We start from the raw sequence: 26248 nt of genomic DNA on the forward strand, positions 1-26248 counted from the left end.
GAATAAACCTAACCAAAGAGACTAAGAATCTATACTCAGAAAACTATAAAGTACTCATAAAAGAAATTGAGGAAGACACAAAGAAATGGAAAAATGTTCCATGCTCCTGGATTGGAAGAATAAATATTGTGAAAATGTCTATGCTACCTAAAGCAATCTACACATTTAATGCAATTCCTATCAAAGTACCATCCATTTTTTTCAAGGAAATGGAACAAATAATCCTAAAATTTATATGGAACCAGAAAAGACCTTGAATAGCCAATGGAATATTGAAAAAGAAAGCCAAAGTTGGTGGCATCACAATTCCGGACTTCAAGCTCTATTACAAAGCTGTCATCATCAAGACAGCATGGTACTGGCACAAAAACAGACACATAGATCAATGGAACAGAATAGAGAGCCCAGAAATAGACCCTCAACTCTATGGTCAACTAATCTTCGACAAAGCAGGAAAGAATGTCCAATGGAAAAAAGACAGCCTCTTCAATAAATGGTGTTGGGAAAATTGGACAGCCACATGCAGAAAAATGAAATTGGATCATTTCCTTACACCACACACGAAAATAGACTCAAAATGGATGAAGGACCTCAATGTGAGAAAGGAATCCATCAAAATCCTTGAGGAGAACACAGGCAGCAACCTCTTCGACCTCAGCCGCAGCAACATCTTCCTAGGAACATCGCCAAAGGCAAGGGAAGCAAGGGCAAAAATGAACTATTGGGATTTTATCAAGATCAAAAGCTTTTGCACAGCAAAGGAAACAGTTCACAAAACCAAAAGACAACTGACAGAATGGGAGAAGATATTTGCAAACGACATATCAGATAAAGGGCTAGTGTCCAGAATCTATAAAGAACTTAGCAAACTCAACACCCAAAGAACAAATAATCCAATCAAGAAATGGGCAGAAGACATGAACAGACATTTCTGCAAAGAAGACATCCAGATGGCCAACAGACACATGAAAAAGTGCTCCATATCACTCGGCATCAGGGAAATACAAATCAAAACCACAATGAGATACCACCTCACACCAGTCAGAATGGCTAAAATTAACAAGTCAGGAAATGACAGATGCTGGCGAGGATGCGGAGAAAGGGGAACCCTCCTACACTGTTGGTGGCAATGCAAGCTGGAGCAACCGCTCTGGAAAACAGCATGGAGGTTCCTCAAAATGTTGAAAATAGAACTACCCTATGACCCAGCAATTGCACTGCTGGGTATTTACCCTAAAGATACAAACGTAGTGATCCGAAGAAGCACATGCACCCGAATGTTTATAGCAGCAATGTCTACAATAGCCAAACTATGGAAAGAACCTAGATGTCCATCAACAGACGAATGGATAAAGAAGACGTGGTATATATACACAATGGAATACTATGCAGCCATCAAAAGAAATGAAATCTTGCCATTTGCGACGACGTGGATGGAACTAGAGGGTATCATGCTTAGCGAAATAAGTCAATTGGAGAAAGACAACTATCACATGATCTCCCTGATATGAGGGAGAGGAGATGCAACATGGGGGTTAAGGGGTTAGGAGAAGAGTAAATGAAGCAAGATGGGATTGGGAGGGAGATAAACCATAAGTGACTCTTAATCTCACAAAACAAACTGAGGGTTGCTGGGGGGAGGGGGATTGGGGGGGGTGGGGTTATGGACATTGGGGAGGGTATGTGCTATGGTGAGTGTGGTGAAGTGTGTAAACCTGGCGATTCACAGACCTGTACCCCTGGGGAAAAAAATATATGTTCATAAAAAATAAAATTTAAAAAAAAAAATTTACCACTCTTTTTTTTTTTTTAAGTAGGCTCTACACCCAACATGGCATTTGAACTCACAACCCCAAGATCAAGAACACAGGCTGTACCAATGGAACCAGCCACGTGGCCCCCAACACTAAGCATTCTTATGTACACCTATTACTTACTGGTTTTAGCTTAAAATAACTTTTATTTGTATTTACTCTTGTTCATATAGCTTGTATCTATTTTCGTTCATTCTCTTTGCAGATCTGTACTCATCTAGAAGTTGACATGTGCTCACACTGGAGTCAGTTTATTCTTCACCTGGATCATGATGATTATATAGTTGAAAGCTTGTCTTCCAAGGCCTCTTGTCCTTTTTGGGGTCTCTAACTCTACAATCTTACTTGTCTTTCTCCCCCCGCCCTCAGATTTAAAAAATCTGCTTTCTTAAAGAACATATCAATTTTCTTTTCTTCTTGGTGAACTAAACAAGCTTGCTTCTTTTTTATTTCTCATAAACACATCAGCAAGATAGGCAATATTTTATCACACACCCAGGTTTTAGTAGGTTTTTGGCATATGTCTCTATGGTTTACATCTCCCTTAGGACCTTATTTTTCTGTTGTACCAGTTTTGTCACATTGTCCTTATTTAACCTGATCTTACAAACTATAATTTATGAAATGTAAACAACAGTATAAAATGTTTTTATCATATATATTAATCATCTATGATCTATCCATCATCATCTTTATCCTCATGCTTACAATTTCCAGTGTTCAATTATATAAAAAGAAGGACATCCCGGGACCATACTTCCTCTTTCCAATTTCTCATTTCCACATTGGTATATAATTTCTCTGACCCTTAGTTTTTTGGGCTGTAAAATGGTTGTTCTAGAGGATAGGATGTTTTCAGCTATAGAATTGCATATCTTTTCTACTCACTTTTCTTTCTCTGTTGTCCATTTCATCTGAACAAAGCATACAGTGCTTCCAGACTGACTTCTGTTCAAATCATTTTTTTTTAAGATTTTATTAATTTATTTGAGAAAGAGAGAGCAAAAGAGAGTAAGGAGCATGAGTGGGGAAAAGGGGAAGGAGCAGACTCCCCACTGTGCTGAGGAAGGAGCCAGACAGAGGACTGAATCCCAAGACCCTGGGATCATGACCTGAGCAGAAGGAAGATGCTTAACCAACTGAGCCACCCAGGCGCCCTCAAATCAGATTATTCTTTATCCTCTTTCTGATTATTAATTATGAACTAGTGGACATCCCAATATTATGCATCTGTTTTTACCATTCATGCTCTTCTTTAAAGTATCTGCTTTTAATTATCTGAGCAATTTTTTTTACCTTCAACTTTTAAGCTAAATTCTTTTGCATTTGTTGTATAGTACTCTGTTTCCCGAAGTGTGTTCTGTGGAACTCTAGCTATGTGAAATGTTAGGATATGCTATGTGGTAAAAACAACAATAATAGCAACAAGCGAGGAGGGATTCTGAGGTGAAGAATGTCTAGAAAGTATTGGCTTAAGTGAAATAAACCTTGTAGGACTTCTCAGTGCCTTTACGCTGCTAATTTACATTGAGAATTTAAATGTTAATTTAATTTATAAGCTATAACAAAAAATGAAATTTATTCAGTTATTTTAAAAATTATTTCAATATTCAGAACTCTTTTAGAGACTATCCTACAGCATTAGTTAGCATTTATCTTTGGAAATTGTTTTAAGTACCTTCATATGCTTTTGCACACTCAAATCACTTTTACATGGAGTCTTCATTAGGGTATTGAACCTCCTTTCTAAGATATCCACAATTAAAAAAAAAGAAATCCAATTTCATGAATATAACTTGTATAAACAGCTATTCACTTTCTATATCCTCTTTTTCAAAGTTCAAACATCCAGAAGGCATTAAAACCACTGAATTCTCTAAAACCTTTCATGTGTTCTATGTATAATTTTGAAGTCACTGGAGATACACATCAGGTTTCTTTCAGGTATTATCTATCACTCATTCTCTTGTCATTCAGCAAAAGTGGGTAGTCGTTGGCAAACGGTCAGATCTCAGGTGCCTGCCACTGAAATTGTAATAACCAACTCAACGGGAATTTTCTGCTTCTTATAGGGACCTCCCCTGGTTTGAGTTTTCTTCTTCTTTCTCAAGTACTTTCAAGAAAATAAGTACTTTCTCCTTATTCATTCTTTTCCATTTAGTAATTAATCAACTTCTTGAGAGTAATCTTAATTCTTCAAGGCTTCCTTAGAATTTTCTCCCCTGCCCCTGTTTCCTTCTCAATGATTTCCAGTACCCTACAAGAATCTTTCAGACTATTGAGAAACCAGAATACAAGAAGCAGTTATTTACATAGCTTACTTTCTCCCTAAGTTGGACATCTAAGTGCCTGTAAGTTGTATGTAACTGATGAATGCCCGAAGCCCTTTCTCTCTAGATTTCTCATCTAACCTCTCCACCCTGATGATTTCCAAATTTTTGGCCCTATTCTCTTTCTTGAACTCTGGGCTCAACTGTTCAGTTGTAGATGTTATTTGCAGGTTGACTATCTGGTGGCATCCCAAACTCCACATGGTCAAAGAAGAAATCTTATTTCTCTCAAAACTTGCTTCTTCCCTATCTTTTCTGTTTCAATCATCAGCACCACCAATAAGCTAATTGCTAAGAAACTCATGAGTCTGTCATAACTCCCCTCTTCTCTCTCTCCCTATAAACCTCTTTCATCAGCAAGACCTTTAGTTCTGCCCCCAAATAGAGCCTGCATCTTTCTGTTTCTTAATATCTCTACTACAACTGTAGTTGTCCAAACCACAAACGTCTCTAGGCTGCACAACAGCAAGTCTCCTACCTGGTGTCTCTGCTTTGATTCTTTTCTCTTATACATAGTAGCTAGAGTGTGATTTTAAAAATGCTAATTAAATCTTACTCTCCGGTTTAAAAAACCTTCCAGTGGTTTGGCAGTGCTGCAGAATAAAAACTCTTTACTATGGTTTTCAAGACTCTTTGTGATCTGGCTTCTGCCAGCTATCTGACCTCATTTTATATATTCTTCCCTTTTCTTGTGCCTTGAAAACCTCAAGTACATTCCTTTGTTACACTTTATGCTAACTGGTCCCCATGCCTCGAGTGTAATTAACCCAGATCTTCTTAAGGCTGGCCCTTTTCAATTATCTAGGTTTTGGCTCACGTGTAAAGTCAGTGAAACCTTCCCTTATCCCTAGTTCAAAACAGTGTTCCTTTCTCTACTATCCTCCCCACAAGTCATTCTTATTACTATTGCATTATTTTTGTTCATTGCAATTATGATGATCAGAAAGAATCTTAGTTGCTGTGTCTTTTTTTTTTTTTCTTTCTTTTTTAAATGTGATTTGTTATGGTGGGGCCCTAGTCTGTCTTCACAGCTGTATACCTGGTGCCCATATCATGCCTGACACAGGGAAGGCCTCAGTACTTTGTTGCATTATCTATTAAACACGAATGTCTTTAGCTAAACTAACTTTTTTTGTAAGTACCTTGTAAACCGACCAGCAAACTTTTTTTCTGGCAACAGAAAATTGTGGGACTACCTTATCCAAATGTTAAAAGAAAATGAAACACGTTTTCTGATATATATTAAAAAAAAAGCTTCCCAGAGAATTCATAACAACATTGTGTCTAGAATAAACCCACTGATCTCCTACTTTACCTGGATCTGACATATCAGGAAAACTATACTGTACCATGGATGGAGAGAACTACTGCATGAGTAAGTAAGCCTGGAAAATGCCAGTGCATTCAGCTAGAGCTTATCACACCATCAGATCAGAGAGAGTAAATTTAAATCTCTTCTAGAGCAACGAATGACATAGTGTCACTGGAGACGTTCAAGGCTCCCTTGCTAACCCTGAGAACAGGGCTCTAACAGGAAACTAACTTTTGATGTCCTGGGTCACAAGCAGACATCAACACCTACATACATACATAAATACATAGAACAAAATAGAATAAAATGCAACTGAATACAAGAGACAACATACATACTGGCTTGCTTGGGTACGTGGTATGCGCTCTTGTGCAGTGTAAGGGGAAGGACTGGAGGAATGGGCTACATAATTTGCCCAGCCCACTGCAAAAGGAAAAATTATTAAACATTCCAAGATGGTGACAGACAGCAAAGCATTGTGTCAGGGCTTTACACCCAGCAGGGCCCTTCTGAGGTCAGGGCCGTAAGCACCTGCACAGTCACACACCTGAAGCCCATCCTGGGGAGAGGATAGGATTAGAATTCGTCTCCACAGATTAGAAAGTACCCATATCCCCACCCCTGTCAAAACAGCAAAAGCAACAAAAAACAACTACCGGAATTGGAGAAGATAGTGCACAACCTTGATGGTGGTGCTGGTGGCGCTGGGTGAGGCTGGGAGTACCAGTCTTACAGAGCAGACTTTAGAATGATGGGAGAGGAAAGAAACCAGGGTTTGTGAGGCTGCAGAAGTAAAGGTGTCGGATAGAGAATAAGGTAAAGGGAAAGAGGCCACATCAGACCTTCCTCCTGTCTTTATGCAGACAATGTCTGTTCTTTCAAGAGACCATCTCCCGAATTCAGCCACTTGTGTAAGTCTGGTGCCTTTGGGAGCTGCGGTGGAGTAGGTGGAGTTGGGTATCTGGGTGTGTCAGAGACAAAAAGGTAGGGACAGGTTTAAATACATTTCCGTGGACAGGCTTCCTACCCTCTTTGGCAAGAAACCCAAGGGCTCCCAGAAGGAGGCGGGATGTAACTGGATTTCCGAGGACCCTCTATTTTCATCCTCCTTCGAAGCCTCGAAGGTAAGACCCACGGAAAACCACAGGGCTCGGCGTTCTTCCGTCCATCACAGGTCACCTCACGGGTAGAAGTGCGTTGTCCTCGGGCATTTGGAACTGGTGGCGGGGACTGGGGACTTGGAAACTGGCGGCGCTAGGAAGTGGGTCGGAGGAGATGCGCCCTGTCCCCTCCGTCTGCGGCCGGGCAACCCGGCCAGCGGACATCGGAGTCCGGACGGAGAGGGATGGACCACGCCCGCGGAGACGGCCTCAAGCCCCGCCGTTCAGTCCTGCCCCGGCTCGGGGAGGCTCAGGCCCCGGGAGCCCAGGGCGGAGGGGGCGGCGACCCGGCAACCTGCGGCTACTGCGGCCGCGCGGCCGCGGCTCTTGCGGCTCCGGCGCCCGCCGGGTGGTGTCTCCGCAGTGCCCGCCTCCAAGCTCCCCTTCCCCGCCCCTCGCGCCCCCTTCCCCGCCCCCGTCCGGCGCCCGGCGCCCGGGCTGCGCTGACCCGCCGCCCCGTCCCTCGGAGCGCGCCGCGGCGGCTGCTCCACGGCGGCGGCAGCGCCTCCCCCGTGCGGCGCCCGCGCTCCCGGCGGCGCAGCCCTCCCGCCTCAGCCATTTTCCCTCCCCCCACTCCCCTCCCGATCCTCATCCTCTCGCCCTCCCCCCGCGCGGGGACTTTTCCGGAAAGTTTTTATTTTCCGCCTCGGCTCTTGGAGAAAGAAGCTCCCGGCTCCGCGGCAGCAAAACTTTTCGGCTGCCGCTCCGCCGGCCCCCGCCCTCGGCTGCCCGGCCCCGCGGCCCTTGGTGCGCCCCGCGGAGCGATGAGCGCCCCTCCGGTCCTGCGGCCGCCCAGCCCGCTGCTGCCAGTGGCGGCGGCGGCAGCGGCGGCCGCCGCCGCGCTGGTCCCGGGGTCGGGGCCGGGGCCCGCGCCGTTCTTGGCTTCCGTCGCGGCCCCGGCCGGGGGCATCTCGTTCCATCTGCAGATCGGCCTGAGCCGCGAGCCGGTGCTGCTGCTGCAGGACTCGTCCGGGGACTACAGCCTGGCGCACGTCCGCGAGATGGCTTGCTCCATCGTCGACCAGAAGGTAAGGCGCCGTAAAGGGGGCGCTGCCTGTCCGGTCGCCCCTCGCCGCGCCAACTTTCCGGCTCTGGGGGCTCGGCCGGGAGCCAGCCTCGCCGGCGCTCTGGAAGGGTCTGGCACCGGCCAGGGTTGGACGCCTTCATCTGAGGCACTGCATTCCCTGTTGTCTGGTTCTCCCCTTGCCCCATCTTCTTGCATTCCCGATTTCTCTGCAGTCCGCATCCTCCTCACCCATTTCCATCCCTCTCGGGACTTTTCCAGGTATGTCGCTTGCCCATTTCTTTTAGCGCCTCTCCCTCCCCTTAAGACTTCCCGGTTCCCCCAACTCTTCCCGCTGGACCCCGGACCGGCACGTTCCTGGCGCCAGATTCCTCCTTCCCGTACGAGAGGTTTCCCCCCCCCGCCCCGCCTCCCCCGGGACTCGCTCAACACGATTTCAGCACCACTCCCTTCCTCTTCAGGCCCCTCTCCCAGCTCACACTGATGCTAAGGAGTTGCGGGAATGATCTAGAGATGAGGAATTTCTCACCTGTCAAATAAGCTTTTAAGAGGGGATGATTGACTCAGCCAGCTGTGAAAACAACTGATCAGAACGCAACTACTCACCTCCGTGGTAGTTTTTTAGTCCTACCTTTGTGTGAACGTGAAAGGGAATTTTTCAACCCCGAGATACTGATAGTGGGGCATTGAAGTGGAGGCACAGACATATAAAAGGTGGGGGTACTCCCAGGGGCACCCCAAGGCTGTCTGTGCCCTTAAGTTTGAGGCTTTGGGACTCTGGACAGCAGTCACAAAGGCAGCTTGGAAAAAGGGCCATTATTCTGGGCCAGGCCACCCAGGGAGGAGACCCACCCTGCCCACCACTGTTTATAGTGCAATTCTGAATTTCAGGTTGTTTCTGTAGCCATCGGAGTGATGCTGCATGGGAAAGGGGTGATAAGAGTGTGAAGGAGAGGGGGCCCTGGCGCCAGTCTTCTCAGTATAAACAGGCAGGGTTTAGGGAGTGGGGACAGGAGTCTTTAAAGGTGCTGAATTTCAACCGTGGAGGACTGGCTAGTACTTGCCTTATAAAGGTCACTTGAATAATCATGACTGTTTTCTTTAAAGTATTTGGAACAGAGTTTGCTAAATCCAAGTGTTGTTAATTGTGGCATCAGGCACAGGGATGTTAGGAAAAAGCCTCAGGAAGGAAAAAAAAAAACAGTAATCTAGGAAGTTTGTAAAAGTTCTGAAGGCTAGACTAAGACAACAATGAGTGTCAAGAATTTTTGGTTATTGAATGTAGTGACATTTTATATTGCGTATGACTCAATCTTTCAACTTCCATGTGAATGACAAATTCTAATTCTAGTACAAGTCGTGTCACGTGCCTTCTCATCAATATTATGGAATATTTGTTGCAGATGAACAGGAGAATTCTCTAGGCACTGAAAGCCTTTCCTTAGTGGAAGGTGTAGTCTACAGCAGTCTCCATTAGAGTACAAACCAGTTGATTTAAGAGCATTACTGGATAAGCATAAAAACAATGTAATAAAATTTCTCAAAAAGCCAATGCAATTTTATAGAATTTTAATTTACCTAAATTTAATTTTTTTTTTTAAGATTTCCTTTATTTATTTGACAGGCAGAGATCACAAGTAGGCAGAGAGGCAGGCAGAGAGAGAGAGAAGGGGAAGCAGGCTCCCCGAGAAGAAGAGAGCCAGATGTGGGGCTCTATCCCAGGACTCTGGGATCACCACCTGAGCTGAAGGCAGAGGCTTTAACCCACTAAGCCACCCAGGCACTAATTTACCTAAATTTAAAACAAGTGATAGAGTCACAAGGAATATTCAGATTGAGTCAGATTAATATGGTCAGACTATTTTCGACCAGCTTTAAAACACACACACACCCTTCATGGAGTTTAGGATGGAGAGAAACATTAATGGTTTAAGAGGTTTGGGGATTGGGATTTTAAATGGAGAGTGAACTCCAGTAGTGTCAGTAGCTACCAAGAGGGGGGTTATATGGAGGGAACAATATAATATGAGTGCGAAGGGAGAGAGCTCCAAGCACCTACAGACTACAGCGGGCCTGAGGGTAGTGACTAGGGTATTTAGAGAAAGTACAATTGTGAAAAGGCCTTAAAATTAAAGTGAACTCAAATTATTAGAAGCCTCAGTAATCTTCCACATAGAGATATCAAACCAAGGACATCTGAAAGATGGATTTGCTGTGTGGAAGATGTTTTAGAATGCTAACAATGTTATGGTAGAAAGAAAACTGAGGTTTAGTCATGAGTTACTTGGGACCTGAGTCAACACTCTGGGGAGAGACCTGGAAAGGTACTGGAAAGGGAAACTCATCAGCCTTGGTGGCTGATTTATAAGGGGACCCTCTTCCTTTTGTATTTCCTCTTATAGTTCTTCTGTTTTCTGAAAGAAGAGTTTGAGAAGTTTAATGGCTTGGATTAGCCATGGTAAAAACTCCCTTGTACTTTTTTTTTTAAAGGTTATGGCAAAGAGTTCCATTTAGAGGTATGGATTTGAGGGTTTTTTATATACAGAATACTGTAAATAAATATGCATTGGTGAGTCTGGACAGAAAAACTTCCATCTGTCTTCTATCATCTCTCTTGAGATACATTATCACCTGAGGCAGAAACAAGACTAAGAGGGCTGAATATCCATCACAGGACAGCGGAGATCTCTCTGCTTTGTGACAAGGGGAATGGCAGATAGGGTCAGTGCTGAATTAAGGAAATGGGAGGAGATCCTTTGTCCCTTATTTCAGGTTCTCTTAAATATTGGCTGAAGATACCAACCATGATAGGAGCGAAAAAGAGAGAGGGAGGGAAATGAATGTTTTAGGTGAGAACTGAGTTTGAAGTCACTTACAATTTATCATGTAGACATGGGTCATGTTGAGCTTACAGCAGAAGGTTCTCCTGATTTTCTGAGCTCTCTACTTTCATTGTTTCATTAACTTTTTGAAAAGGAGTTTCATAGGATTTGAGGATTCCCTAAGTACTCATACTGAAAGAGATCAGACTAGCTTAATTAAATCTTTGGAAGTATTAGCTGACAGTTCAGTTTATTTCGGCAGTATTTGTGGGGCGTGCAACTGAGGTGTATAGGGCTGAATAAGAGAGATCCTGTCCCTGAGAAACTCATTTTCAAGTTATTACTGTTGTTATTTAGAATTTAGAGTATAGTTTGTCTTTGATTGTGTAGGTTTGGAAAGTGGCAGACATTTGATTGTACTTGAAAAATTTTAATGGTAATTCAGTATTTTAAGATAAATATACTCCAAGTATGTACTGAATTATATGACTAAAGAATTATTTCTTTTATCTTTTAGTTTGGGTCAAAAATCTAGTCCTGCTCTTCTGTATGTAACAATGTTTAGATATACAATATGTTATACCTTCTTTTTTGGAAGTATTAGCCTAAAGGTTTACTTATGCTTATTTCTTTACTTTGCAGGCATATAACCTTGAAGGCTGGTTGTGTATAAAGACATGCATTCTGTTAGTATACATGATTGTTTTCTGGAAGGTAAAAAAAAATAACAGTAGGGACACCTGGGTGGCTCAGTGGGTTAAAGCCTTTGCCTTCAGCTCAGGTCATGATCCCAGGGTCCTGGGATCGAGTCCCACATCAGGCTCTCTGCTCCGAGGGGAGCCTGTTTTCTCCTCTCTCTCTGCCTGCCTCTCTGCCTGCTTGTGATCTCTGGCAAATAAATAAAAATAAAATCTTAAAAAAACAAAACAGTAATTGACTTCCGTTTGAAACACTGTTACTTTTCATTATCAAAAGAACCTTGAATATATAGGAAGAAGGAATTGTTTTGAGGCAAGGAACAGTATTCCAAAGGAGGAATTAGTTTAATTTCATAGTGCATTATCTATCTTTGTTTCTCTACACATACACATGCACACACACACTTTTTTTAAACAAGCAATATTAATTTAGGGATGTGAGATGCAATTAATATGACTATCTGTCCATTCATTTTGGTTGTTATCTTATTAGAAAGATGACTCATATTTCCCTTTTGAATTTATTAAAATGAAGTAGTAGCATCAGTTAGACTCTGGCGTATAGTTTCAGTTTACACAGTCATGTATCTGACCGGAGAAACTAAAGAGTGAGATTTTATAGAAGATAACTCACTAAAGGAATAATAAAGGTTAGTGCCTTGGTTTGAGAGCAGCTTTGCTATGCTAGTAATTGTTTTACTTTCTGAATTGTAAAATTGTTCTCTTAACAGTTGTAGTATCATTCTATACAACAATACAGAAGTCATTTCTTTAAATGATTTCCTTAAAGATTTTTTTTTTAATTTATTTGACACAGAGAGAGAGATCACAAGTAGGCAGAGAGGCAGGCAGAGAGTGGCGGGGGGGGAGCAGACTCCCTGCCGAGCAAAGAGCCCCATGTGGGGCTCAATCCCAGGAGCCTAAGATCATGACCTGAACAAAAGGTGGAGGATTAACCCTCTGAGCCACCCAAGCACCTCTCATTAAGTGATTTCTTAATGTAATTCAATACTGTATGTTTATAATTATGATTTTAAGCTTAGTATAGTAGGAATATATTTTGATATATATGTAAAGCTCATGTACTATATATATGCAAAATTTACATATTTACATAGTGGTTTGTTATTAAAGTATATAAGTGTGTTTTGGAACATATTTTTATAAAAGCCTACTTTGTCATGTATAGCCTCCAGGTGCTGAAGTATTGTTTTTTATGTTGCAAAAAGTGGAGCCTCATGTATCGCTCATAATCCAAAGAGAAACTTTGCTTTGTATTTTCTATCAATATGCAGAACTGAAAACCTTTTCTTTCTTTTTTTTTTTTTTTTAAGATTTTATTTATTTATTTGACAGACAGAGAGAGGGAACAGAAGCAGGGGGAGTGGGAGAGGGAGAAGCAGTCTTACCCCGGAGCAGGGAGCCTGATGTCGGTGGGGGGAGAGGGGCCACTCAATCGCAGGACCCTGGGATCATAATCTGAGCCCAAGGCAGACACTTAACCACTGAACCACCCAGGCACCCCAGAAAACATTTTCTTATAGCTATATGCTATTTAATAATTTTCATAAAAAGAATATTCTTTTAAAAAAAATATTTAAGTAATCTCTATCCCAACATGAGGCTCAACTCATAACCCCAAGATCAAGAGTCCTATGTTCTTCTGACTGAGCCAGCCAGGCACCCCACAAGGAGAATTCTCTAGAATATTCTAGAAAATATGCGAAGAATTAGATGATTGGCTCTTTTGACAAATATAGATATTAATTTGGGTCTTAGATCTGGGACTGAGATAAGTTTGAAAGAATTTTCTGTAAAATCTATAGTGTATGTGTATGTGGGAGTGGGAGTTGAAGGGTAGGTGTGGGGCTGGAAAATTATTAGTAAAGTCTGAAAATTTGCCCCATACTTGATAATCGTGTTGGTCTGTATCAGCAGACTCCTATCACAGCTATTAAGGGAAATTTAGAACTTTATTTAACAATTGTTATTACTCTTTTTTTGTTTTTGTTTTTGGTGAGGTGATTGTATATAAATCTTTACCAGTTTATGCATGAATGACTTTTAATGACCTTACTGGACAGTGTAAGCAAATTTGTAAGCCTATGAATATATAGTTTTGACTTATCTAAGATTACTTTGAGTATTATGGATTTTATATATATATATGTATATATACACACACACACACACAAACACACACACACACGTATATATGAAGGATTAAGTATAGTGCTTGGCAAATAGATATATAATAAATAGGATTATTGATATTCCAGGGCTTTATGAACTAGTATGCTGTATTGTTAGCAAAAGAAATGTGTACTTTATTATTTTATTCTTATATCGACATATGAATAAAGTTGTGGTATTAAAAAACAGTATGACTCTATGGCCTAGATAACATGTTTTCTCTGCCTTCTATAACAGGGCAAATCTTAGGAGTTGGTGTTTGAAACTGCTTCTCAAATTCAACCTCTCAAGATTTCCTCAAGAAGTAATTTGATTATTGCTAGATGTAAGACACATATGCTGATAAAAGTACAGCACATCTTCATTACATTTTATTAGTTTTGACAAGAAGTTGATTTAATTCTTTTTCAGTTGCAAGTGTAATTTCAATGATTCTTCATTTGATAAAAAAGAGAAATAAAATAGATAAGGATACAGTATTTGGTAACATAATGATTTTCAGATCTGGTCCTGAAGACCGAAATCAAAAGTTCCTTTCCAAATCTACCCTTGGTATGAAGAGGAAGGCACTTGGAAATGACTTTGGGAGATCATATTTTGCTATTATACTAGCATCTAGGGGTTGTTTGCTAAGTTCTTACATCTGATGAATAGCTCATATAACATAGTTGTTCACACACATACCGAAGTGTGATATTGGGATGAGAGGCAGTTTTACTGGGAAAAAACTGAGTTAGCAGTTCGCTGAGCCAATCACAAATCTATTTCAGATCTTTTCACTAATTACCACTTACATCTTATTGAAGTCCATTCCCCATTATGAAACCTTTAAACAACCACAATCAATAAGTATCCATCCATCTTTTAAAGAAGAGTAGAAGAGATAATTACATGAAATGTGTGTATGTGATTTAGACTGGAATCACTGAATAAGCTCAAGCTATACCAAGAAACTAGTATGATCCAGATAGCAGGGCTTGACCCAGATTTAGAGTGGAGGTGGGTAAAATGCATTTGTTAGGAGTTGATCATAACATGAGCGTTCTTTGTTTTATTTTTATATTTGTTTCCTTTGCTTTTCTGAGTTGGACATAACTAATATTTTTGACCTTTGACCTTCTAGAGTCACCTTGATTCATCTGAAAGATCTAAGCCCAAATGTGGAAATAGAGGTTAAATAAAGAGGTGTGTGTGGGGGGGTCTTTTTAAAGATTGTGCTTAACTTTTAATTTCCTCAGCATTATTCTAGAGAGGCTTTGAAAATGAGAATTTGGTTTTTTAAAACTTTTCTTAATGTTGGCATATGTTAGAACACAAAAGAACAAGATAAAAGTGCCTCAATTTTTCTGTGTTGATAGAAATTAGATACAGAGAAAATGGTTATTTTGTTCACATGTATTCACAATTTTTTTCCATCTGCAAGAATATGTGAAGTTTCCCCCAGGAATTTCTTTGATACTGTCAACCAAGTATTTTTGTACCATTAAAAACCAATAATGACAGCACCACTTGAAGCTACTTGGCAGCTGAGAAACCCACATTTTGCTGTCTCTTACTCTCTCTTTCTAGTCTCACACAGAAAAGAGATAATTAAATAAACAAAGCTTTTGATTACCTGACCACTGTAGCTGTTATGGAATATCACATATTTTAGATAGAAAGGTAAGAATTGGTGTAAAAGTACCACATATTAAGACACAATTTTGCCTGTCAAAATTTATAGTTTCCTGTGTAGAAGTTTCTTCCAAAGTTGCAAAAAAGGTTTTATTTGGCTAAAGCTAAACAGTTGATACAGCAGCTTAGCAATGTTGGCAAATACGAAGATTAGATTTTTAAATATGCAATCATTAAGGAATTTTGTTCCACTTATTTTGGTGAAAGGGGGAAAAATATGTACCCTTCACTGGTTCATTGGCTTTAGTCTGACTAAGCCACTGATGGATGAGGAATTTGTTGAATTTATTGCTTGTATTTAGGCATAATTTGAAAAAAAATCTGATTTCTACTCTCCCTAATTGTCAGCAGCCACTTTTTTTCACATATGTATCATCAAATAAATGAAAAATATGAATGTGACAATGAAAATTTTGAGCAAAAGGTATCAATGCACCTAACAAATTGTATTATTGATAATCTAAGGTCTGTAGAATAGTACATTGTCTTATTAGTAAAAGAAATATAATTTTTATAAGCAGGAAACTTTTCTAACTTATTTTGGTAAAAAAAAAATTGTATGTACCTTTTGTTTGTTCAGTTGTTGGAGAAATGCCATACTTCGAGCAATTGAAGTTTGCTTCAGTATACAAGTTCTGTTTCAAAAATAATACAGTTAGGGGCGCCTGGGTGGCTCAGTGGGTTAAAGCCTCTGTCTTCGGCTCAGGTAATGATCCCAGGGTCCTGGGATGGAGCCCCACATCGGGCTTTCTGCTGGGCGGGGAACCTGCTTCCCTCTCTCTCTCCTGCCTGCCTCTCTGCCTACTTGTGATCTCTCTGTCAAATAAATAAATAAAATCTTTAAAAAAAAATAATAATACAGTTAAGATCCAGTTAAAAGAGTATTAAATATGTGAAGTAAAGATCTGAACCTCTTTCCTTTTTCATTAACAATGAGATAAGAATCTGAATATAATCAAAGCCTGATTTGCTAAGATATGTCATAGACAAAAAAATATTTGCATATCAAATAAGACAACAATCTATTCAAATGTGAAATCCATATACCATTAAATCAGTTTGCTTTTTGTCTGTTTTTCATAAATGTTTTAATTTGACTTATTTAAAGTAAAAATTTTTTGCTGGAAACTTATTCAGCTTGATTTATATTGATGTAAATTTCAGATTTTCTTAAGAAGCAAAATATTTTCCAGGAATCATTAGTTAAGATTAAACCAACAATTAACTAAAGTGTTAATAAAGATTTTTAAAGTGTCAATGTTGAAAATACAAAAAAAAAAAGAAATTTGAACCTTTTCCTAGGTTGTCTAAATAAGTCATACTAATGATATAATAACTAGCAGATAATTATGGAACCATCACTGGCTTTTATAGGGTTAACTACAGTCAGAGTAGAGCTACCAGGTGCTTGAATTAAGTAAGTTCCAGGGAACTTAATTGATTGAATGAGGCCAGGTCAAATATTTATTCATGACATTGTCTCAACCTTTTTATCAATTAAACACAAACATTTTTCCCCATTTTTTAACTCCTTTTAGGTTTTGAGAAATGGTGGTAGGCTCATGGTCTGGCAGGGCATCTCAGCTGGGACCAGGAGTTCTTACAAACCTCACATTGGCTCCATCCTTCTCATAATGCTGAAATATCATGACCTACTTTCAGGGAGGGACATAAGAGCTCTAGGGCATCTGGTATGCGGAGTTGGAGGAATCTGAAAACACCTAAGGGTGATTTCTTTATCAAAGAAAATAGATTATTAGGGTGGGACAAGAGGATATTTCTCATTTTATGTGAAAGTCAAGTCTCCTGACCATGAGGAACCATCTATATCGTCTTTGCACTCAGTGTCTTTGAAAGGTTTGTTGTGCATCCTGGATATGAAAAACTGCAACTAGGAACATGTGTGACTTGAAGAGTTAAAATTATTTAGTTGGTTGGTCCATTTAGACACTCAGAACAATAACAGTAGGGCTCTAGGCTGCTTGACCAAAAGCAGTGTTCTAGGGCAAACAGCTGTAGCTTTTGCTCTCACCCAAAGCTGAAAAGAGTCTCCGGCAAACAGTGGGGTTGGAGGGGTGGAAGTTAAACTTTGGTATTGGCTTCAGATCAGTGGTGGTGAACAGACCTGAGCAGGCTACAGTTGGCAAGGCCTCTGGGATTATGAGACTAGTGGCACCAGAGGGCAGAAGAGGACAGGGAAGCTCTGACCTCCTGTGGATTGAGTTGGTGGGAATGGCGCCACCACATAACTCATGGATAGCAGTGGGGAGAGGTTTAGAGTTGGCTTTTTACAAGCTGAGTAGTTCTCCTTGGAAGTTTTCACAGTGTCACAGATGAGACATTCAAGGAGCAATTCCAGGATGATATGATGGGAGAGTTTTAGGAAGAGCTTGTCTTGGGAACATTGGGTCATGCTCTGTAAGGTTCTGGGCCTCATGCTAACAATGGCTGGCACAGGGAAGCCTCCAGAAACAAAACCTTCCTGGCATGTACTCTGTGTGCCTGCCTGTATCTTGGCTTCTTTTCATTTGTCATCTCTGATTTTCATAGTAGCCCTTTGTGATGGACATTTTCCCTCCAATTTAAGGATAAGGAAACTGAGGGAAGTTCAGTTGTTTACCCCCCACATGGCTAATAAATAGAAAGCAACCCCCCCAGTATCTGATTAATTTCACTGTAGCTATTCCTAAGAACAGAGTGTGCTGGGCTGCCCATAGATCTGAATAGAGATTTTGGAGTTAATCAGAGTATGGGAGAGGGGGAAATGTTAAATTTCTTATTGTGTTGGCTGAAATTTACTTAAAGGCACTGAAGCTTTGACAGTGTATTATTTATGTGTGTGTTTAAATAATTCCTTAGTCTGGAAGGCTTCCCTTGTCTGGAATTCACATCGCCCTTCATGGTCAGCTAAATGTATAGCCACTCTGGTGGCCACCACAACAATGTGTCTCTTATTGGTGGCAAGATACTGCTTCCACCACCACCCCCCATCCAAGTACTGATAATTAATGTAAGGAACATTAAAGGTGGACTATTCCTGGGAATATTGGGGTCATGACAGATAGCTGATTGCCCAAAGTATTTTGCAACCATATCTCACCCATGAATTAATAAGCCTTTTTTTAATTAAAGTGGGATAGCAGAATTTGGTATTTAGGTTGCCCATATGCTAAGGATCACGCTTTGCAGATACATTTTCACTTTTTATAAATTTTATGTGTTTGCTTATTTTTGGTCAGTTTGTGAATGAACACTCCCTAAATTAAACTTTCTTCCTCTTGTTGTGCATGATTAATTATAGCTTTGTGGAGGTTTTCTTTCCACTTAAGTACTACTGGCTATTCCAGATTGTGACTTGCCTTGCATTCATTTGTATTGCTTGTGTACAGGTCTAAGGCCAGTTCTTCCCTTGTAGACTAATTGTACAATCTTGAGGCTTTACAAAAATGTAGCTTTATATATAGATAGACATGATATAATCTAAAGTATATTGGTAATTCAATTAAATCCTAAGGATTCCTGCGCTGCATGACTCCTGGGAAGTATGTAGTAGTTATTTGTTCATAACAGATGAGATGGGTGACTAAAAATGTTGCCTCTTTTTGATAAATTTAGAACTTTTGCAGAATGGATGGGTTACAGAAAGAATTCTCTTTTGATATGACTTCTGGTAGTCTCTTGGCTGACAGAAAGGCAGCAGACCTCTCCAGCTGCACTAGAAGTCTGACTTTTCTAGATATCTGTTCGTCAAGTACTGTGCCTTGTAAGCCCTATCTCGAGACAGTTCATCTAACTAGTGGGACACAGGGCATCAATTATTGTTTGAGGAGTAGTTAGATGCGTCACTCATGCCTAGCTCTTCTCTACTAAATGACTAGTACTGAGAAATAATTGATTAGCTTCAGAGTAGCTCTTAAACTGGAAGGCTCTATGCCCTTCCCTGTGATGGATAGTAATTTCATCTATTGATATGGAAAGAGATGTGGTCACCCTGGGATGTACATCTTTAGAATAATTAAATACAGCCAAGAGCTTGAATAGATTTTCAAAGAATAAAAGACTAGGTCTTGCATGATTTTTGCTTTTATTCAGTTCTTTGGGATCTGAGCTAATACGCTATGCTAAATAGAATGACTGTATAACCACTTGTCCAGAACCCTCCGTTTATGTGTGTTATCTTAGAATTCCTTTTGAGTGTATGTTCAACAATTAAAAACTATGGAGTTTTAAGTTAAAAATAAACAACAAGCCAAACCAGAAAGAAAAACCTTCCTTAGGGAAGACATTTTATGGTCTTCTGGCCAAAAATCCTTGTATATTAAAACATTAAAAACAAAACTTAACCCTGTGATCAAAAGTTTTTGTATAACTTAAAAGATGAACAGACAACGAACATTTAGAAATGGTTTCATTAACTAGTTTATTAGATCTCACTCTGAATGTAGAATCTGAAGTAGTTTCAAGTCCACTTTCTCCAATCAGTGTAAATCCAGATACTTTGATAGGTTTGTACATGTTTATTGTGTCAAACAGCAAATAATTTTATTTATTTTGGTAGTTCATACTACCTTTATTATTTCAAATAGGTAAAGAGGAAAGGCCTGCCTTGAAGCTTCAGCACCTATGGCAACCATCACAAAGACAAAATACTCTGACTTACATGCAGAAGGATAACCTCATAGTTTCAAGCTGTACTTTATTATATTCTGTGTGCTGGAGAAAATAACATGGTTAGCCAAAAAGAGAGAGAGAGAGAGAGAGAGAGAGAGACAGAGAAAGAGAGAGAGAGAGAGAGAGAGAGAGTTTTCACACAAATCCTCCTAATTATTTAGAAAACTCTTTTTCTATTTAAAAAAAATAGGCAAATAAGTAAGGTAAAATTTTGGAAATTATAGTGTCCCACAATCACAATGTGTAGGCTGTAGCTCATATTTTCTTAAGACGTTCAGAGGCATAGACTGAATCAAGCAAATACATGTTATACCTATCACTCTTCACTTGATTTCTGTTGATAAATATGTTGTTGAAATAATATTAATGATTATAGGTTCATAAATTATAATGTTGAAGGTTCTGGCTCCTGAAAAATAATGCAAGTCAGTGGGTCTAAAGCCACTTGAAAAGGAACTTGATTTTGTGTAATCTTTTCTGTTTAGATTTCCCCACATGAAAAATTATAACTTTTATACTTCAATTACTTCATTATTTTTCTTTTATTTTGAAAATTACAAAATTACCATGTGTAATAGGCTGAATAATGACCCTGAAAGATGTCTACATTCGAATCCCTGGAATTTGTGAATGTTAAGGTAAAAGGGACTTGGCATGTGTGATTAAGGCAAGACTTTGAGACAGGGAAATTATCCTGGATTAACTGGGTGACCCAATCCCATCACATGAAGGCCTTAAAAGTGGTGAATCTTCCAGGTTAGATCAGACAGATGAGACTGAGGAGAGATTCTAACCATGAGAGGGACTCTCTCCTCTTTTGCTGACTTCGAAGATGGAAGAAATGGACAAGAGCCAAGGAATGCTGGGGTCTGAGTATGAGGGAAGCAGAGGGAGTTAGAGGACAGTAGTGATAGGAGATGTGACAACAGAAACAGAAGGTTGGAGTGATGCAAGGAAGAGAGCAGGAAGCAAGTAATACAGTCAAAGCTGAGAGCTCAGAGCTCAAAAAGGCAAGAAAAGTGATCTTCCTATAGAACCTCAGAGGGAACCATTCCTTGGCTTTAGCCTAGGGAGACTGATTTTGGACTTCTGATTTCCAGAACTGGAAGAGAGTAAGTTTATGTTTTTAAAAGTTGCTAGGTTTGTGGTTGTTTGTTACAGCAGTAACTGAAAATTTAATATGCCACATTCATTGGAAAAAAAAGTGAGAAATACATGTAAGCTCCCAAATGGATATTACACGGATTTAAAGTATTTTAGTAAGTATCAGTTTTTTTTCTACAAGTGAATATGCTCATCATAACTTCTATATGGTTTTTTTACTCTTTTCTTTTGATAATATTTTTTTTTCTAGTTTTCCCCCCAACTTTATTGAAATAAAATTAACACATAACATTGTATAAGTTTGAGGTAAACAATATATAATTTGATTCCTGTATATATTGCAAAATGATTACCACCATAAGATTACTTAACACATTGGGGCGCCTGGGTGGCTCAGTGGGTTAAAGCCTCTGCCTTCAGCTCAGGTCATGATCCCAGGGTCCTGGGATCGAGCCCTGCATCGCGCTCTCTGCTCAGCAGGGAGCCTGCCTCCTCCTCTCTCTCTGCCTGCTTCTCTGCCCTACTTGTGATCTCTATCTGTCAAATAAATAAAATCTTTAAAAAAAAAAAAAGATTACTTAACACATCCATCACCTCACATAATTGCAATTTTTTAAATAATGAGAGCATTTAAGATCTTTTATAGCAACTTTCAAGTATATAATACTATGATTGTTAACTATAATTACCATGTTTTACATTGTATTCCCAGAACTTATTCATCTTATAACTGGAAGTTTGTGCCTTTTGACCACCATCTCTCCATTTGTGGTTACCCCACAACTCTTGGCAGCTGTCACTCTATTTTCTGTTTCTATAAGTTCAGCTTTTTTAGATTCCTTTTGTGAGTGAAATCATCCAGTTCTTGTCTTCCTCTGACTTATTTCACTTACCATAATGCCCTCAGGAACCATCCATGTTGTTGCAAATGGTAGGATTTCCTTCTTTTTTTATGGCTGAAAAAAATATTCCTCTTTGTATATATGCATATATGCATGTGTATCTATCCCATTTTCTTTATTCATTTTTCCACTGATGGGTACTTAGGTTGTTCCCATGTCTTGGCTATTATGAAGATGCTGCAGTGAACATGGGAGTGCAGATACCTCTTTCAGATAGTTATTTCATTTTCTTGGATGTCTCTTACTAATTAATCTTGTATTAGTTTCAGGTGTACAATATAATAATTAGATATTATCATTCATTACAAAGTGATCACCATTGTAAGTTTAGGCCACTTGCCACCATACAATTGACCCCTTTTACCCATTTTATTCACCTTCCAATCCCTTCTCCTGTGGTAATCTCCCACATCTGTTCTCCGTATCATTGAGTTTTGTTTGTTTGGTTGGTTGTTTGGATACCACATGTAAGTGAAATCCTATGGAATTGGTCTTTCTGACTTATTTCACTTAGCTTAATGCCCTCAAGGTCCCTGCATATTGTTGCAAATGGCAGGATTTCCTTTTTTGGCTGAGGAATATTCCATTTTGTATACATTCCACATCTTTATCCATTCATTCATGGATAGACATTTAGGTTGTTTCCATATCTTGACAATCTGTTACTTTATCTTTCCATGTCATTTTTAAAATATAAAATGTCCAGTGTTTTGGGGGTAATTTTTATATGAAGGAAATGCTCTTCAGATATTTATTTTGGCTCTAGAATTTAATATTCAAGTAGTTAAAGTTACAGGTTAAGATATGAGTCTTAATTTTTCTAAGGCAACTTATACTTCTTTTTAAGTCTAGCAGATTTTAACAGTTACACTTAAGAACCTTTGAAGAATCATTAGTATCCTTTACAAACCCAATTATTTCGATACTTTTGAACATTTTAAATTTAATTTATAAATTTAATGTTTGATTTCCTTTATATATTGTAATCACATGCCTGATAAAGCTTTATACATCTAGTAAATGAAACTCATAAATATGCAAATATGATAAAGTTTAAGTTCCTAAATGTTCCAGTGTTATACACATAAGCCAAAATTGATTGCTTAATTATGTGTATATAATATGCACAAAATATTGATATTATAGTTTTAATTCTCAGACTTTTCTGAATTTAATTTCAGATATTCCTGTGTTTAAAAGATGTTTTTTACTTGTGAAGTAATTATTTGATCCCACACAATTTGTGGAGTTCTCTTCTTATATAAGTTTTCCTGTTATCTTCCTGGCTTCATTAAGGTTGTATAAACCTTGGTGCTTTTTGCTGGAACAGAGATTGGATTCTTGTGGACAATGTAGATCAGTTTTATAGAACTCTATTTCTGTGGGCTTCTGTAACTTCAAGAAGAGGAGGGAGGGTAATCATGTAACTTACATCCCTGGATTCAAATATTACTTCTGTATGCCAAAAAGTCTTACATTCCTACCCAAAATGATCATTTGATTGGATTTTGGATTTCTTTAGCCCCTAAGATAAGTGAATCCCTTTTGTATCTACACTAAAGAACTTTGCACCTAATGGATTACTGAATTTTTATATTTTTTTTTCTCATAAGACTACATAATTCTTACAGATATTAAATATGTGTAATTGACTATTGGCAGCCTCTGGGGTTTTGCCTATCTCCTAGTCACAACTCAAAAAATTGTTCTTTTACTTTAATATCTTCCTCTGTAAGTATAAGAAAGAATGCTTAAGACACCATTAAAAAAAAAAAAGATTTTGTTTATTTATTTAGAGAGTGTGTGCTGGGGGGGAGGGGGCAGAGAGAGAGGGAGAGAGAGAATCCCAGGCAACTCCCTGATGGCTGCCTGACCCTGAGATCATCACCTGAGCCCAAATCAAGAGTCAAATGCCCAACTGCCTGAGTCACCAAAGTGCCCCAGGACTAGTTTTCAATATTTGCACTGAACTGGTATATGGAGGGGCGCCTGGGTGGCTCAGTGGGTTAGAGCCTCTGTCTTCAGTTCAGGTCATGATCCCAGGGTCCTGAGATCAAGCCCGGCATCCTGCTCTCTCTCTTCAGCAGGGAGCCTGCTTCCCCCTCTCTCTGCCTGCCTCTCTGTCTACTTGTGATCTCTGTCTGTCAAATAAATAAATAAAATCTTAAAAAAAAAAAAAAAAGAACTGGTGTATGGATTTATCACAACATGTTTTGCTTGTTCCCTACTCCTGGATATTTAAGAGTCAGTTTTATTTTTGTTTCTAAACATCTTTATGCATATACCTTGGCAAATTTTTTTCTACTTATATATATATTTGTATTTGAACTTGTCTGTTAATTTTCCTAAGATTACTATTATCTTTTAATATTTTGATATCATCAGTAATATTTAAAAAAATTTTTTATCAGTAATATTCTTAAGATTAATATTTAGATTATAGTTTTTATAGTGACTCTTTGCTTTTTTTAGTTTGAAAAGCAAATGCATAGATTTTTGTTGTTGTTTTTCTGTATTTAAAGAGAAAAATGAGAAGAAGCAACTGACAAGGTACAGAATAAACTGTTATATTTAATAACCAACACTTAAATCCAGTATTGGGTTGACTGCATATGAAATATATCTAGCAAATTCTCAATGAACAAATAACACAATTTTTAAAAAATTAACAATTCCCATTTTCCTGCTTTTTTTTCAATAAGCACTGGCCTGATAGTTTCTCTGTATAACCAAATTCATTTTCATATTTTAGAAAACAGTTTGAGAAATACACATTTCTTTCTTTCTTTTTTTAGAAAATAATCTCTTTAATGGGCGGTGGGAGAGGAGAAATACACATTTCTATAAATATTTAAGAAAATTCCATAGCATAATTTCTTAAGAGTAAAATTTCACTCTACTTTGTTTGTCAGTTCTTGATAGTGTTCTTTAGAAACCTGAAATATAAAAAACTGATTTTTTAAAAGTATGTAAGTGTGGCTGTCATCTTTAATATGTCCATTTTTTTTTTTTTTTTAAGATTTTATTTATTTGTCAGAGAGAGAGGGAAAGAGAGCGAGCACAGGCAGACAGAATGGCAGGCAGAGGCAGAGAGAGAAGCAGGCTCCCCGCCGAGCAAGGAGCCCGATGTGGGACTCGATCCCAGGACGCTGGGATCATGACCTGAGCTGAAGGCAGCCGCTTAACCAACTGAGCCACCCAGGCGTCCCTAATATGTCCATTTTTCACCCATTGCCCTTTCTTTTGCAAAAGAAGCCTTTACATTGCTTATTAAACACTGTAGAGCTGTCTTTGTTAATTTAACATATGTTTTGATTGAGACAACTTTGATTTACACAGAAAGTTTCAGAACATCTTTTATTAGGTGAAGTCAATAAATTTGAGTAAATCACCTAAAAGCATAAACACCCTTTGGTCCATAATCTTTGTCTCTCCCCCAACCCCACCAACTCTTATATCCCAGGTGTCTAGAACAGTGCCTGGCGTTGAATGATAGGAAAGAATGATTTGTCCCATTATTTACTGTTAAGTCCCCCCAGAAGCAAAGCTGTGTGGTCAATCTGTATGTAAATTAACTTTTTTGTTTTATCCTTGCTATTTGTTTTCTAGGAAGTGCTGTTTCTACCTTTGATCAGTAATTATTATTCAAATCAATGTTTTTAAAAAGTGGATTAGAAGTGTTTTGGGAGATAAGAGGTACTTAGGGGAGAACGTTGGACTTGTATTTGAGGTAACAAACACAAAAAACTCTGGGATTTGAGTCTCTTCAGAGGAGTTGATATTCTTCTCATTTAACTGGGCCAAGGATTTAAAGCCAGAGAAAGCCTTCCTTCCTGAAAACATTTTATGATAGAGCCTGAATAAATATTTGTTGTATTGAATTGAGTCTTTGAAACAGGAGTCTTTTGTGGTTGTTAGTTGAAAGATGAACTACACTTCAGTGTTTTACTTGTCAAATCTCAGCCTACTTTTCCTGTAGATTTAAAGAACATAATTATGGAAATAATGAAAACCTCACATATGAAAAATAATGGCAGAAGAGATGGTGGTGGAGAAGAACAGTGTCTTTGGGGGGAAATTCAGGAAACGACAAACTCAACCAATGTTAGCTGGAAGTGCCTTTGCTGTTGTTTCATTTCCACAGGCTTGTGAAATGAATTTGAGAAACTCCGATGGGCTGACAGGGAACGTTCAGCAGACTGGCCCCCAGTGAGGAACTTTTTCATAGTTAATAGTCTCTAGTTTGGCTGCTTTCATGTGAGTTACTAGGATTATAATTTAAAAACATTTATCTTTGTGTCCTACCAATTCTTAACCTTACTTTAATTTTGCACTTTTTTAAGCCTCAATTACTGTGTTTTGTATTTCTTAAGTCATATTTTAGTTTTTTAAATGACTTAAAATTGTGCTTCTTTTTGAAAATCATTTTATTCATACTTTCAATACTTCTTTATTGTATACTAGATGACAGGTGTTAAATTATGTTTATCCATCTATATGTACATTTCTATTTGAGTTTCTTATCTTATTTTCTGGGATTTTTT

The 26248-nt window shown here is 38.9% G+C and overlaps 1 protein-coding gene across 2 annotated transcripts in view; it reads left to right on the top strand.

The window, feature by feature from the left end:
• The first annotated feature begins 7131 nt into the window (after window positions 1-7131).
• The window catches only part of PRKD1 (protein kinase D1), a 329628-nt gene continuing 310511 nt past the window's right edge, over window positions 7132-26248 (top strand). For both annotated transcript variants that reach the window (XM_032856215.1, XM_032856216.1), the window contains exon 1: window positions 7132-7644. In XM_032856215.1, coding sequence (XP_032712106.1) covers window positions 7381-7644 — 264 coding nt within the window. In that variant the 5' untranslated portion in view covers window positions 7132-7380. The remainder of the gene's footprint in view (window positions 7645-26248) is intronic.

The sequence above is a fragment of the Lontra canadensis genome, unplaced genomic scaffold, assembly GCF_010015895.1.
Source record: "Lontra canadensis isolate GAN:19392208 unplaced genomic scaffold, GSC_riverotter_1.0 scaffold12, whole genome shotgun sequence".
NCBI lineage: Eukaryota > Metazoa > Chordata > Mammalia > Carnivora > Mustelidae > Lontra > Lontra canadensis.